The 17034-nt window shown below is 33.6% G+C and overlaps 1 protein-coding gene across 4 annotated transcripts in view; it reads left to right on the top strand.

Annotated features, from left to right (window-relative positions):
* The window catches only part of LOC118195638 (neprilysin-2-like), a 67674-nt gene extending 53254 nt beyond the window's left edge, over positions 1-14420 (top strand). For 2 of the 4 annotated variants that reach the window (XM_035366968.2, XM_035366967.2), the window contains 4 exons: positions 3667-3732; positions 9191-9286; positions 11806-11861; positions 14207-14420. In XM_035366968.2, coding sequence (XP_035222859.1) covers positions 3667-3732; positions 9191-9286; positions 11806-11861; positions 14207-14306 — 318 coding nt within the window. In that variant the 3' untranslated portion in view covers positions 14307-14420. Of the gene's footprint in view, positions 1-3666; positions 3733-9190; positions 9287-11805; positions 11862-14206 lie in introns of those variants that run through there. The other 2 variants (XM_035366969.2, XR_004759301.2) reach the window with 2 other exon arrangements.
* Positions 14421-17034: the final 2614 nt, after the last annotated feature.

Below are 17034 nucleotides of genomic sequence, written 5' to 3'. Positions count from 1 at the left end.
AATTCAAAAATTTCGCAAAATGAAGTAGACAATTTTATGCAATTACTTTCTGCGCCTTGGAAGTTAGATGATTTTAACTTTATGGAATTAATTTCGGAACTAGAAGTAAAAAAAATCTAATCATTCGATCTAGTTTTTTAGATCTAAATTCATTAAAATGTAAGGAGTATTTTACTTTCTAAACTTTCCAAAATGTTACATTTTTTATATTTTTTCCCTTATATTCCAGCGCATTACGGGTGCGAGTTACACGCTGGATGTAAAAATGATAAACTTAAAAATAAGGAAATGATGAACAGACAAAAATTAGATTTCTAGACAAACCCTAAATACTCTTTATTTAAAAGGAAGGCGTTACATTATGAACTTGAAAATGTTCATTACCGGATAAAATGAAAACTTCGAAACATTCGTTTCCAATTATATTTTCAGGCACATCATCGAATTCTATTCCATCTTCATCATCACTGTCACTTTGATCCATAAATAAACATCTTCCTTTCTATCCACATTGTTTGATGTACTAAAATTTTTTAATGGCTTGAATTATGTCGTATTTAATTTCTTTCTATGTTTTATAATCCCCTCACACACTATTTCTAAACTAGCACGACGATGTAGTATTTGGCCTCCTCTTGTAGTAAATGTTTTTCACCTTCTAGCATTCACATATTCTTTCAAATGTTATTTCATGGTTCACTGATACACACATCTTTATCGTTTGCCAGTTCACTAATGACGTAAATCGGCCTGGAATAACTGCTATGTCTGTATTACATTCTTTCAATAATTTTATCGTATTGTCCGTTAGATGGGATCTGAACATGTCCCAGACCCCAAACTGAAGTCTTCCTGGGTCCATTAATGCAACAGGACGCTTTTCTCAAACATTTCGTATCCAAATTTCACACTGTTTTCATCCACTCATCCTTTCTCTTGAACATGTATGAAAACACCATTTTGGAAATTACATTTCGGCATCGTCTTTTATTTTTAGGGGGAATCGGAACTCTCTATACCGACAGTGTAAAATCGGCCATTTTCGATGTACCTTTTCTCGAAATCTGCAGTAGATATACTCTTGAAATTTTTTGCGTAATTAAAGTACACCTGCCTTATTCAACTGAAATGAACGTTTGAAGCATTTTGAATTTTAGAATTATTTATAGAATATTTTATGAGACATAGTAAAATTTAGCACTTTTCTTACAAAAAAATGTGAAAACATTTTCTCTTAGTTTACCTCAAAAAGCTCATTTCGGTACATATTAGGAAACGTAATAAATAAACCATAAAAAATTTAGATACCTGTGAGCAGTAATTTTTGAGAAAAGGCACATGGAGTATAAAAAAACCACTTTTGGAGTAAAACGCGTTTTTATGTAAAAATCCTCATTTATCAAAGCATTCGATGATAAATTAAAACTGAATTTTTTACAGTTCTAGTTTTCATAGAGATTAAAGTATGGTATTTTGAAAAAGCTAAAAGTGTAGAGAATTTGAAAATGCAAAAATTCCAAATCATCATTTGAAGATTTTTTGGTTTCCAACACCCCTTAAAGTAAACATACCTTTTGTAGACATTTTGTACCGGATGCTAAGCAAGAAAGCACTACAGTGAGGTGAGACTGTTCGTGACCTCTTTTTCTTATGTGAAACGTTATTGTTCCTTTCATATGAATATTTTTATTTCCTATCATATCAAACAATACTGGAGTTTCATCCATATTTCCAATATCTGACAGAAAATATTTTTGTGTGTTCGTATATCAATAACCTACTTCTGGAACTTATCAACTTGTTATCCAAATATTTCGGAAGTCTTTTCAAAACTTTTTTTTCCTAGAACTAAATTATTCCGTGCCATAAATAGACTACACTAGCTCAAGGTTGCTTTAAAGGTTTTACATTCATTTGCATTCTTTTTTTTTTTTTTTTTTTTTTTTTTTTTTTCATTTTAAGGCAAATAAATGTATGATGTTTTTTCTTTCAATTAATTCATTTTGGCAGTTGTCTTGGACCCAATTCGCAACACTTTCTTCTCGGTAAACCATTTCGTTACTCCTTTACACAAAGCACATGTATTCTTTGGCATATTAGCTATTGCGATTTAAATTTTCTTCCACTATGGCAGACCACTTTCCACTCACGTTTGTTGCTATCGCCAGCATCAAGCATCCTTGCTGCAGCACGTTTTTCTCTTTCTTTCGCGAAATGAATAACTTCGCATTTTAAACCAGCACTGTGCTTGTTCCGTTTGGCAGGAGTCATATTTACTGCTAAAAGCAACACTATTCAACTGTATTTCAACTAAAGCAAATGCGATTTACTAAAGACTTCAATGTTCACTTCAAAATCACGCCTTCAAATCATTACAGAAAGAGAAAACGTTTGTTTCCTGATTCCGGCAATTCCTTTGGTTCGAAAGTGCATTCTTTCCCTGAACTATGCTCCTCTTTTCTCGAAACCCTGAAATAATATTCTTTTGCCATCTGCAATGAATACAATTCATCCTCTCTGCAGAATTATTTGCTTCCTCAAGCATATCCCCTATACATATATTGCTTCCTTATCGTTTGCTAGTTCAGTATACTATTACTCGAAAACCTAAGAAAAATCTTGAGAAAATCTGGGAAAATGAATGACTTTTAAAGATAAGAGCATCGAAAACATCTTTCAGGTTTCTTTCGTAAGGAAACGGTTGTGCGAATATACCTAAAACTTTAAAAATGTAGTTTAAGGATATAAATGTGTGTTATACACTGGTGCGCTACACGCCGGAAAATACGGTATATGGAACACTTCCACCTATTGTATTATTTTTTTTTCCTTTTTCTATCTGGTTTTAAGAAGTGTTGCAAGTGGAAGTACATGTCTGGGATCAATTCTGCCATAGTTACGTTCTTCTATCATACTGTATATAGTCTGGAAATTCAGTAAAACACATTATTTAAACAAATATATACAGAAAAGCAAATAAAACACTAAAATCACAATTAAGGAAAAGAGCTTGAAGTTTGTTGCAAGTATACAAATTATATTTTCTTTCATTTCTTGTTTGTGTTTGAGCCTAACAGTATAACTTGCGATCATACAAAAAATTATTAGTTGTGCGCTCAGTCACCCTTTAAACCTGGTCCTTTAATTTAAGAGTTCTGAATTACCCTGCATATAAAACATTTTCTTTTCCTTTGTAAACTTAATTTTAAGCTGATTTTACGCTATTTTAGATTAATCAGAAAAGTAGCAGTAATTAAGACTAGACATTGTAACAGTTGCAGTTTGCTTTAAATTAATCTTGAAGTAAATGAAATAAACTTGAGTTATAGAGTTATCGAGTTTTTTAAGGTTTAAAGTTACTATTTCCTTTTGAATTTTGCGTAGATTAGCTTCAGATTATAATGGAGGAAAACCAACAATGCATGCATCGGTTATAGTATTTTACTAAAAATTCAACTAATGCTGAAATAAAACATTTAATGATTAAAAATAATATTTGTATAATGAAAGTAATTGATGTATTGTACAAAAACAGCTCGCTTATGTTTTATAATTTTTATGCATGTTGTGAAATTATGAAAATTGGTTATGGAGATAAATCTAGATGCGTTCAGTTTGAGTAATCAAGTTTCAATACAGCATACTGAATTAATTTGTCTTTCACAGGTACCCAGTGACAATACAGTCACCGAAAGTATAGCTGATCATGGAGGCCTGAAAGCAGCTTACCTGGTAAGGAAAGCATCTGAATTTTAAAACAAACATGAAAAAAAAAGTCATAAAGGTGTCAGATTTTAACGGTCTACCAAAGGAGTTTTTAAGGTTTTTTAAGCTCTCGTTGAACTCGCGGTCTAGTAGTCTGCTATTCTACTCACCCCTAAACTTTTTTTATTTAATTTCTTTTTTTGTTACAGACGCTTACTCTTTTGGGAAGCATTTTGGGAACACATACGTAAGTCGAGACTCTTCGAGGAACTAAGCGAATTATAGCTATGTCTTATTAATCAAATAGAAAAATGAGAAGAGTGTAAAAGATCATGGTACTTTTCCGTTTTGCCGGCGCAAACGATAAAGTCGCCAATAATGGTACAACTAATGCCAAAGGGAGTAGCTTCGCTGGTAACCTTTTACACTTCATTTTCAAAACAAGTCGCAGCCATTTCTTACCAGATTGAATACTGGCATACAACTGCATAGAATATTTACAAAGATAATCAAATTTTATGCCCCAAGAGCATTCGCGGTAATTAAGTCAATTAGGATGCAATTACACCACTCACCCGAAGGCGAAAATATAGAAATGCAAAATCAAGTGTTAAATTTATCAATTCTAATGAGAATGCACTAGCGAAGTAAAGCACTACGGTTTTATATAATTTCTCAGTAAGCTATTCATACGAATTGAAATAATTCTTGCATTTAAACTTGTATTCAAAATTAAGATTTAACTTCAAATTAATGTAGATAATTACTGAGAGAATTATATTTTTGTATCGTAGTTCACGTGAGATGAGATCACTTGGGGTCACGTTATACGAACCGGCGAATCAGGATGTTGAACCATGATAGCATAGTAAATTCTTAATGTCTTTTTACAAATTTATTGTCTTTATTTATTGGCATTTTACAAAATTATAAACCATATTAAAATGTTTATGCCTTCAAAAATAAAGAATTCTTAGAACTAACATTTGTTAACATTTTTTATGTGTATACTGTATGTTGTCGCCGACAAAGTCAGATTGGCGAGACTTGCGCCGGCGAAACGGAAAAGTACCAAGATCATTTTATTAAGAACTCAAATAGTTGAGCAAAAGTCACTTCTAGTGCTTAGCGTAACCCAAAATTAATGAATTCAAATTGTAACTAAGTTAAATCTTAAGTTATCCCAAAGGCTACACACACAGAAATGATTAACGCGCAAGTTGGCACAAACTGTACCGGCGCCACAAGCACGGTTGGCAAGAAAATCAACGCCGAAGACCGACTGCTATCGGAGAATTCCAACTAGTAACGTTGCCTTCAGCAAGCAGAACGCATTCTGTCTTAGCAATCTAAAACTTCACTTTAAAAACCATCTCTTTCTACCAAATTTAAATATGCGCGAACTAAAATTTGCATTCTGGCAGGAAAACAGAGAAGGAGAATCGCAGTAAGGATATTTAATATAAAATAACTGATTAGATAAAATAAATAAATATTCTACATTATTATTAAACATCTTTTTATTCATACTTATGTTCCACGCACTTCAACAGAGAAGTCACAAAATTTTTAGAAGCATCATAGCAACAAATGTTTAGAATTCTCAATGCAGTGTTACGTGTTGCAATACATTTTTATATTTTTGTCAGTATTTTCTCAGTTCATCATATCAATGTTCAATTTTTTATTATTATGAACCTTTCCTGCATTAACTTTATTTTTAAATATCAATTTCAATATAAGTCCAGCTAGTGTAATTTTGTAAAAATATTTAATATTTCTCTTCACACATGTCGTTATTATATGCCTGCAATAACTTTATTTTTTAAATATCAATTTCAATAAGTGGCAGCTAGTGTAATTTTGTAAAAATATTCAATATTTTTCTTTATACATGTCCGGATTTTAATGCACCTTCATTTAAATCAATCACATTAAAAAGCAGAAAAATCTATTCTTATGAACTGTGGTTTTTACTTTAGAATCGCCTAGTTTACTACTCAGTAATCTTCAGGATTCAGTTTGAAAGTATCTTGGGCTTTACTGAATGGAAAATACAGGGCGCTAACATTTGATGGCAACTGTTTGAAAACAAAATCAGTCATCTAAAGTGAACCAAAATTTATACTGATAAGTCGCAAAATACCGTTTCGAAACTAATAGACTCTTTTGGGTTAATAGTGATTTAAGTTTCAAATATAATGCGAAAAGCAACGAAATTCACTGCATTGTTAAGAAAAAAAAGTTAGACTTACGTAAGAAATTAAGATAAGGTTTACGTAATATTTATGCAAAAAGAAATCAGTTATACATTTATTCACCTCAAAATATAGTTGTAAGAGGAATAAATAAAATTTGTCTTTATATGCGTTTATTTGAATTGAAAATCAATTCGTAAAAGGTCTCTTCAAGTGTTTATCTAACACTTAACAGATAAACGTATTGTAATTGAAATTAGAATTATCCTACTAATCGGTACAATATACATTTTGAGAACTCTTGGATTCTACTCTACCCTTAGGCTACTGATTAAATACACCAATAATCAAAAGCATCCCTTTCCCTCAGCAGTCTCAAAATCCTTTTACGTTAAGAAACGCCAGCCAAATATATTGAAATCAGTCCTGCAATAAGGGTGTGGAATTTTGTTTGATGATTTTAACAATCGCACATATCTAAATTTCGTTGAACAATATTTAAATGATAATCGTAACAAATCGACTAATTTCTTCTAATTTTATGATTATGAACAGGGAAATAGTAATTAAAATTTTTATTAAACTCTGGGTTTGAATATATATTATTAATTGATATGGTCTGAATATTCATGCTCTTAATTGCATCCGCGAATTTTTAACGACTTTACAAATATCAGCATAGCGTAGTTTCCGTTGTTAATAATGTAAAGCAGTCATATATTGTCTTTTTTCATTCTTTATTGTCTAATTTTATTAGTAGTTATCTTTAATAGGTTGTTTACTTCGACTTGCATTATATTAAACTCTTCAACCAGGTTCTACTTAAATACACTTTTTTTTCTGTTCGAACGACATTTACTTTCCTCTTGCCCGAAGACATTTATATTTTGACATAGATGCATTTAAATTGTACAGTTGCAGAAATTAGACACTTTATCAAAACTTAAAATCAGTACACTATACGTTTATAATTCAATTCAATTTAGTTTATAATTTTTATAATTTATATTCGAAAGAAGATATCAGTCACTTTTACAATTAACGATATAATTTAGTCACTAAATTAAAAATGAAATCTGTACATATAAAATACCAATTATAGATTCAGAAGCAAATTTATTAATTTGGTATTGCTTTTCGAATATTCATAATCAAAAAGTAATGCGCACTCAAAACGCGTGGGCTCTTAGGCCTAGTCTTGCTTATTTATAGCTAGCCACTGAAATTTTGAGTTCACTATGAATGAGCAGTTTCTAGACCAACTGCTTCTTGTCATATGTTCCATAGATGAACTCTGAGGGAAAATGCAGAAATTTATTTTAATAAATATGATTTCTTAATCCATTAAAAGGGGCGTTTCGTCATGAGTCGTTTGAGTGGTTTGAGAAAGGAGTTTTATTCCTTATTTCCTTTAAGCAAAATATTTCATTTTATGATATTCAACTAAGTGAGTTTTAATATAATCAGATTCAATTTACCAAATATCAAACATTCAGATAAACTTAAAAGAGTGAAAGATGCATTTCTTTAATCCAATGTCGGGCTTTTTCCTATTCATCATTGGCTACTTCTAAGGCCAAAAGTGGTGGCCATTTTATTATAGAGAATCTAATAAGCGACCACCGTTGCCTTCTGCGAAGGGACGGACGATTACAATCTTACCTTCTCCAGGATTCGAACCCGAGTCCTTCGATACTGCAGCCGGCAGTCCTAACTACTATACCGTCAGGGCAGCACAGTACAGGCATAAGTGGGTGGGATCCCAGAAATTCACCATTGGTCGTACAGTTATAGTCCCGCCGCGCTAACTGTGCAGTTTCGTGCCAATTTGAGGGGAGAGCACCCCGGGCACGGTCCGAGTGTCTTATTACACTTCTCTTTTCCTACCACCAACTTCTCGAGAGGAAATTCAGCTCGCCATGTGTTCTAAGTGTCCCCTTACTGCACAGACAATGTACGCTTACAAACATCCATGGCTTTTCTGAGATTCGAACGCGGGCCCGTCAGTACTGCAGTTAGCTGCATCACCCACTATACAGATGAGCCACTATACACTCAAACAGCAGAAGAACTCGAAATTTTTCAAAACAACAAATGATTGTAGCCTAAGACTTTAGGTTCTTTCACCCATCAGTTAAACATATCTCGCTTAGTTTAGGTCTTCTAAAATAGCTCATAAAAGCGAGAGACTAAGAGAAACGGCATAAACAAATATGGTCCCGTTTCGATAAAAATTTGCAAAAATCTCAAAAATTGAAATTAATTCTAGCATACTCTATATATATGTATCAAGAGTACAGAAAACAATCCATAGTCCTACCGTGTCATGTCTTCCCCCTTCAAAATCATTCCAGAGCCACTCATAAAAGCGAGAGACTAAAAGGAACGGCATAAAAAATATATGGTCCAGTTTCGATAAAAATTTGCAAAAATCCCAAAAATTGAAATTAATTCCAATATGCTCCAAGGATATATATATGAACAAGAGTACAGAAAAACATGCGTAGTCCTACCGTGTCATGTGTTCTTCCTTCAAAATCATTCCAGAGCAGCACTTCGTTCTCTGAAGGGCAACTTAAGAAAGCAATAATAATTTCAGTGTTCAATGTTAGACTGCAAGAACACTTAACGTCTAATCAGTTTTATTTTATCATAATCTGCATGGCTTTCATTCTGAATCATAATATGTGTTTTTTATTCATGCTATCTACTATCATGTTTTTCAGTTTCATTATCACTATGTTAATTATGTAACTTTATATCACAACTAAACAGTTTGACTTGATTCACCATCGTCTTCCCGTGACCTTTATTGCGCTCAATGAGATCTGTATGCAGGAAGCCTTGTCTCTTTTCTATAGGAGAGGAGAAGGAAAAACACCATGAAATTTATTCATAGAAAGGGCTCCCTCCGAACAGGGCTGACCCTCCGAACAGGGCTGACCAGCAGATGAACAGGACTCGAATAGCTGTTTCTAGATTTATAATCGTGAGCGCCTGGCCTCATTGGTAGCTGAGGTCAGTTAGGCTTCTGAACAGTCTTAGATACAGGCCTTATTTGTCAAATTGATGCTTCACACGCGTATATTATGAGCTTTACTTTTTAACCTAAATCTTGATTTTGCATCTCCTTGATAAGAATAAAATTTTATGAAATGCATAAGATGACAAAAAAATAATGTAATTCAGATGATTGCCTTTTATTGCATTTAAATTTATTTTTGAATCTTTCTTTAGAGAATACCCTTCTTTACATTATTATTTTCTAAATAATTTTCTTTTTACAGGCCTACAAGTCGTGGGTAGGAAATCATACCCAAGAACTAAAGTTACCGGGATTGAATTATACACCGAATCAGTTGTTCTTTATAAGTGCAGCAAGGGTAAGTTTGTTTCATACAAACAGCAAAACGTTATACGAATAGTGGATATCGTTTGAATACAAGGTTGCGATAAATGTGTTTTTGTTTCAAAAGCGTATTAACTTATGCTGTTATACCAAGGATGTACTAACGATTCATATAGTTTGCTGCTGTCTTGTCTAGGTGAAATTCGAATTTCTCCAGATGCGTTATAGTTTTAGAAGAGAATCTCCTGGAGAATGTATACGATGCGTTCTCAGCCTTCTTTCTCTACCACAGTCTTTCGAGGAAACTTTTGGCCTAAAAGTATTTTAAGTGCCTCCATGTCTCCAAAGATATTCTCATAAAATTTTTAACATAATACTAAAGCTAAAATATAAATTAATGGCTATACAATTCGTTCAGAACTTATTTCGATACGTAGATCTTGATATAGAGAATGTGATTTTCCCGTTAATTTCAGACATATTCTTCTTCCCACTTACACGAAAATATTCTGTTTCATATGATGGCTTTTGCAACTCTTTTCTTTATTTACAATTTCACAGAAAGTACTTGTTTTGGGACTTTAATTTGTCTCCTCCGACGATTCTGTATAAATTCGTGGCGTCTACAAAGATTTCACTTGATTGTTATCGAAACCAAAAACCTATTCGTTTAAGACAATGCTTTTACATTTCAAATGCTTAAGACATTAACCTATCTATTGTTACTTTCTTTTAATTCATAAGTAAACTTCATGGAAGAGCAGACGTTTAACAAATTGTATAGATTTAGAACAACTCATCAAACGTCAAAGAATGTATTTTTGTGAAAACTGAAGCTAATATGATCTATTTCATAAGCTGGAGGATATTTCTGAAATTTTTGTACAAAAAAAACTCGAAATATTCAAAATTTTTCCAAAACATATATGTGCTAAAGTTATAATCAAAGTATTTCGTTATGGGAATATAGTAACCACAATGTAGTAAACTGTTACAGCACCAGAGGTCCAATGGCGATGGTTCATATTGTTTATGATGATATTAATCAATTTAGCAACAAGCAGTACTTCATCACAATGTTCTGAATGCATCAGTTGCCAGTCTGAAGATATACTCGTATCTTCCTAAATTAATTTAAAATGTTCCTAAAGCCATTCCCATGACAGTTTTTTGAAGTATCATTATATTTGTCCATCTCGGGAGATGACAGTCATCCCTTAGTTGCATAATCTACGCTTGTATAAAGATCTACGTTAGCTTTATTTCTGAGTGATAATATATAAAATTAGCAGTTCTTGGATGTATAATCAAATAAAAGAGTGCCACAACAGTTGCATATGTAACATACACTGGTCATCAAAATTAAAGGATAATGACAGAAATAAAGCGTAATTGCTACTTAACGGAAAATTATTAATAGAAATTTGTACAAAAGCATTAGGTAGCATAAATTACAATGCTTCGCAGTTGATTATTCGTAAAATATTGTAATTAAAACCAAACTTATGGAAATTGGAAAATGCTGTAAAATTAAGTCACCTCATGTGGAAAACAATTTTCTTTAATATGTCGTATGGTCACATATGGACAGATTTGCTTAGCTCATATCTCGATTTCTTAGACTTTACTACACAGGTGATCAAGTTTTGTAGAATTACACGCCACTCTTCTAAACGTGCACTTTTGAGCTCCTGGGAAGTACGGTGAGGAATTTGGAGCGCTGAAATTTGGAGGCCTAAGGCATCCCACACATTCTTAATCGGATTCAAGTCGGATTAGTAGGTCGCCAATCCATTCGAGTCATATCTTCTGCTTCCAGGTATTCTGACATCACATATGCTCAATAAGGCACATGTGATCCGATCCATTGGCAAAACCTCTGTTCCAGTAACATCTCTAAACAGTCTAACTTGGGGTAAAAATACCTCGTCCACATATATCCGAATTGTTTCAAAGCCTCCTTGAAAGGTATTTAGCTCAGTGCAGCCATTTGTCATGATTCTTTCTTAAGCCATTAAACCGAGGTCTCGAAAATAGAATATTTCACTGACACGGGAAGACCAGTTGCGTGTTCCTTCTTCTCTCCAGATCAAAACACGCCTATAATCACTATTCAGACTATATCTGGACTCATCAGTAAACAATACTCTGGCCCAGACGTCTTGGTTTCATTGAACACGACGATGGCAAAAGTCTAGGGCTGAACCTTACCAAAATAATGTATGAGCTTAGCTGAACTACTCATCGTATTCAAACTAACTGAAGCAGAATAGTCGTTTAAAATACTGATTTCGAAGATTTAGGATTAAAATACAATAATATCACACGCATACTTAAGCAAATGCATATTTTAATAATAAAAATTTAATTTGATGATCCAAATCAATATAATTTTATGTTTTCATTTCATATATTTACTTAATTGACTCTTAATACGTTTGATGGTCAACCAACATAGATATAGTTATAAGATTTACTTTGTCATGCAACTGACACTCTGTTAAAGCGATCATGAATAATACGAAATACAATAAATATACTAAATTTTTCTAGGTATTGTGCGAGAAAAAACCAAACCGAGTTAATTCACTCAGTCAAGCAGAGTTCAGGTAAGTAAAAAATATGAAATATTTTGCTTAAATAACATACAATTTCATTCGTAAAAGATGAGTACAGTCTTCTTCAAATACTGATCCTATAGCTACAGTTTCAGCGTTTCATACATAATAAGGTAGAAAACATTTTGAAAATAATTTCAGCACTAGGAATAAGACTTTACCATAAATATAAAATAATTTTCTAAGATCACCAGACTGCAAAAGGTCCTGTTAGTAAAATATTCGTTATGGCTTACAAAGATTAATGTAAAATATTCTGTACCTTTATGTGCAAAATGTTCTATATATATATTAATATTATTTTTGCAAAATTTTCTTTTAAGGAATGGAGCTCTTTGTTTCCAATTTTAAAAAAACAGAGAATAGTTGACTAATTTGAATTTTTGTTCTGCAGTTGTATATAAAAGGCCAAGTTTTATATTTATGAAACTTTTCCATTCAAAGTTCCAAAACTTGTCTTATAAAATATGTCTAAAATTAATATGTTTGGAAATGTATGTATTAATCCCCTAACAGCTGTTATATTAAAAGTATATATATATATATATATACAAGTAATATATATATCTGTATATACAAGTAATATATATATATATATATAAGTATAATAATTATATACATTATACACTCAGTTCCAAAAGTTAAGCACGAAGATGTAAAATGCAAAAAAATCAACAAATACTGCTTTGATTGACACAAAATTCGGCAGAAAAGTAGCATATATATTTATGCATAAAACAAAATCAATAATTATATACAGAAATGAAATCAATGTTAAATTTTTGTAAGTTATCAGATAATTACATACTGGAGACTTAAACAGAATTATGTATAAAGTGAAAATAAACAGCATAAAATGAAAAAAAGGGCATTAATAGGGTGTGTGATCCCCCCTTATCTGTATACAAAGTTTACACCTTGTGACCATGCTTTTAATTAGGTGGTCAACCACCGCAGAATTAAGCAATCGCCATTCTTCTTGTAGTGCAGTTTGCAGCTCAATAAGACTGGCTGGAGGTGGGAAACGTGAAGATACAGCATGGCCGAGAGCATCCCGAAGATTTTCAATGGGATTAAGGTCGGGCGAATATGCTGGCCACGCCATACGCGCAATCCCTTCACTCTCATCGTCGATGTCAGCTCTATGGGAATGTGCGTTATCGTCCATTAAAACAAAAGTAGGGCCAACTGCTGCAGCGTACGATCTCACAATGGGTTCTAGGACTTCATCTCGATACCAGACAGCCGTCAAAGAACACCACGTTTAAAGATGTTCAGCTCGGTGCGGTATCCTAATGAAATCCCTGTCCACACCATAATGCTTCCGCCTCGGAATGCGTGATGTTTTGGGACGGATTTCGTGTTCGTTGTTTACGCCATATCCTTATACGCTTGTCATCTGGCTCCAGAGCAAATCTTGACTCATCAGTAAACATGACATAGCCCCAGTCAGACACATTTCAATTGACATGTTCCCGGCACCACTGTAATCGTGCCCCTCTTGATTGGACGAATAGAGGAACACAAACTCAAGGTACCCGGGCGTACAGTCCAGTCATATGTAATCTTCGGCTTAGAGTAGCTGCAGATATCGCCTTACCAACGGACGCTGTAACCATAGATGTCACACGTGGGGAGGTCGTTCTGCGATTCCGCTTGGCTACAAGCAATATATCGATCTTCCGCCGGAGGTTGTAACCCTTGGGCGATCGGCTACGGGCCTTCGGACAACTGTCTGTGTGGTTTGGAATTGTTTCCATAAACGTGAAATTACAGCATGATGAACGCCGAAGAAAAGAGCAAGCAACATCTGTGATCGACTGTCCTGCTTCAATGTGTCCCCACAGTACGCCAGCGCTCAGAATCTTCCATTCGTCTTCTGGAAGTCATAGAAACACGTATGTCTTGAAAACAAATTGTACGAAAGTTTCAAACACCTTCTATCAGCACTTACAATCAACTTCTGTAACCCTTCATAAAGCTGGGTAAAACTGCCTTTATTGCATATTTCTTGACATGAAAACGCGATTGATTGGCTGTTACCTAGCATATTTGCATACTTCCATCTATCTCTGCAGCGAATTGCATCCTCTACTCTCTTCAATTCTGATTGGCTTCCGGAAATTAACAATTTCCTCTCCGTGCTTAACTTTTGGAAGTGAGTGTATTTAATATGCGTATATTTCTAATATTGCTCATCATTATGAATATTTAAGACAGTTCTAGCTCTTTAATGAAATGTAATGTAATGAATGTAAAGTTATGAAATATAATGTTCTTCAAAACAATTTGTTATATCTTACATAGTCAAAATTTTAATATGTTTTCCATTTCAGAATCATAGGAGCTATGTCTAATCTTCCTCAATTTTCCAGCGAATTTGCCTGTTCACAAAATTCAACAATGAATCGGAGAAAGAAGTGCCAAATTTGGTAACCAAGTCATCTTCTCAAATGAGAATTTCTAAAAGATTTTATTAGCGAAACTGTTTAAACAATTCTGGCATTTGTGAACAATATAGTTTGATTAATAAAATCTGAATCTGATTAATTCTTGATGTTTGTTAGTGCTTAATGTATTTGTAAGTCCGAGATTTCTGATCAAACATAAAATCTAGCTGCGATATGTTAACTTGGGATCAAGACTTATCCTCGAAAGAAACATCACAGGGATTTATAAGGAATTAAGATTTTCCGAACTGAGTACTATAAGTTACACATTCCAGCCAACACAATCACAAACTTCATTAACGATGCAGAAGGTGCTATTCCAGGATCCAAAAATATAGTTTTGTATCAACTTCTAGTACCTCTCTAATAATAACTAAGATCGCATTGCAAAAACACAGCAGAAATCACTATGCTCATTACTGAAATTTTATTTACTGTAAATGCACTTCGTGTACATATATACTCCGATGTATCACAAGAATGATGCATGGAGATACAGTGAACAACAAAGTTATGCAATGAATGTAAAAGCCAGATAAATAATACAGAATTATAACAAGAATAATAATTAAACTGAATGTAATTGCACTGCATCAGTTTCTTGGTTTGCCAATGACGACTGTGTATGCCCCTCCCTGCAACTAAAGGAAATTAAATGACTGTTAACTGTCATGAAAACATAATCTACAAACTAAGTTATTATAAATTTCCCTGCGATGTAGATGCTTCTAGACGCAATCATGCAAGTCACAAGTTTAAAACTGATCCAGGAGCAGCAGAAATCTTAAAAACTGAGTGTCTTTTATTCTTGATTTCATCTTGCAATTTTTCTTTATTTAATTTCCATTATATTCTTGGTGATTCTTTTAATTTATACAAATGAAAAATTTTTCCGATACGTCTACAATATTTTTGTAAGCTTTTTGGAAGTAGTTCTACTACTTCAACTCTGCAGTGAGGTGGAATCCACTACAAAACAACTGTTTTTCTACTAAATATTAAATATTCCAGATCTGGGAAAAAAATTTAGGATATTTTCTGGTTACATTAGGCTGATTAATGAGAATGTATAGATAGGAAATGAAGAGACTACGATAAAATCGAACTCGCTTGCTAAGAATAATTTGCCAAGATCAAGCTTAATTATCTCAGTTTTTAGGAAATGAAAAGACTACGATAAAATCGAACTCGCTTGCTAAGAATAGATTGCCAAGATCAAGCTTAATTATCTCAGTTTTTCGAGCATATTTGCTGGAGAATTTGAGACAATTAAGCTTTCTTCTCAGCAACTTTTGCAGTATATTTGTTGCAGAAACTTATGAGACACTGTATTATATAGACAAAAAAATTGTGGAAAGATCACAATAACTCTGATCCCAGCATATTTACTAAATTATATTTCGGAACCATCTGTATATATACACCATCAAGAATCAATAACGATATGTATAACATGAGTGTGTTTTATGTTATGATGCATTATAATTTTTTGTAGATGTCTTAAAGATCTGAAGATAGCGTACACACTCGTAATGACTTAACGGAGAAAGACATCACCAGAAACAACATTTTAATTTATTCGCGATGTGATAACGCGATAAAAATGATATGTGAACACTTTTATTCTTGATAAGTATAAACGTGTTCACATATCATTTTGAGAGCGGTAAGCACCCTCAATACTTTTATAAAAAGGATCACATCACTACACAGAAGCAGAGGAAGCAGAACACGAATTTGCACAGAGAGAGGAAGACCAGAAAGAGAAGGAAATACGCATTTTGAGAAAACGTATTTATGGTACCCGAACGCATTTATAGCATTTTATAAAAGTGTTGAATTTTTTATTTAAATTCTGAGCTGTGATTAAACAAGAGCCGTCACACTGCAGATAAAATAATGTGGATTAGTTTTCAAGTGACGCTGTTTAGCTTTCAGAAAAGTGACGCAGCCAGATTAAAATAAGGAATTAAAAGGGCTATTGTTGAAATAAAGTTAGTAACCAAGCGGGCTTCTCTATACCTCATAGAATTCAGCGAACCAGGTCAAATACAAGCAGGGATGTGCTGCCGTCCAACACGTTGCGTGCCTAAAACATTACACTTCATGGGCGAGAGATGGTATCGAGAGAGGCTCTTTCCAAGTACATGTAGGCCAAGAATAAGTATCCAGGCTGAATCTTAACTCATGTGTAAAAAATACAAGGTGCTCCATTGAAGTCTGATCCAAGGCACATGTTATCGATACTATGCTAAACGCGCTCTCTTGTATACTGCAGTGAGCGGGACGCAAACAACGAGTCTTCTAGAATACAGCCCTACCTCATTAAGTTTCGCAACTGTGACTGTGAGGCACGTTTTTCAGCGGCAGCACACAGCTCATGAGAGAGCTGTGAAGCTGCAGCAGTCCTGTGTCGCCGACCTGAAATTACAGATAGCTATCCTTATTCATAGATGTGGAACTTGGTCGACCTTGTCCAGGTCTTCTGTATATGGATACAGTGTCCTTAAACGGTGGTGCCCTAATTTGAGTGCATGACTAGATCTGAAGTCCTTAAACGGTTTCCACAAATGGCAGACAACACTAGGTTCTTGCATTGAGCTCTGTAGCCACTAATGTTTTTAATTGGCCTAACTCCACTCCATCGATAATTTTCCATCTCATTCCGTCATCCATACATTCGTGGCTATTCATTTTACCTAATACCATATAAA

The sequence above is a fragment of the Stegodyphus dumicola genome, chromosome 8 (genome assembly GCF_044657685.1).
Source record: "Stegodyphus dumicola isolate Sdum_Otavi_A_Nest chromosome 8, ASM4465768v1".
In the NCBI taxonomy this organism is placed as follows: Eukaryota; Metazoa; Arthropoda; class Arachnida; order Araneae; family Eresidae; genus Stegodyphus; species Stegodyphus dumicola.
Note: the sequence above shows the minus strand (reverse complement) of the source record. Positions and strands in the feature narration are given on the sequence as shown.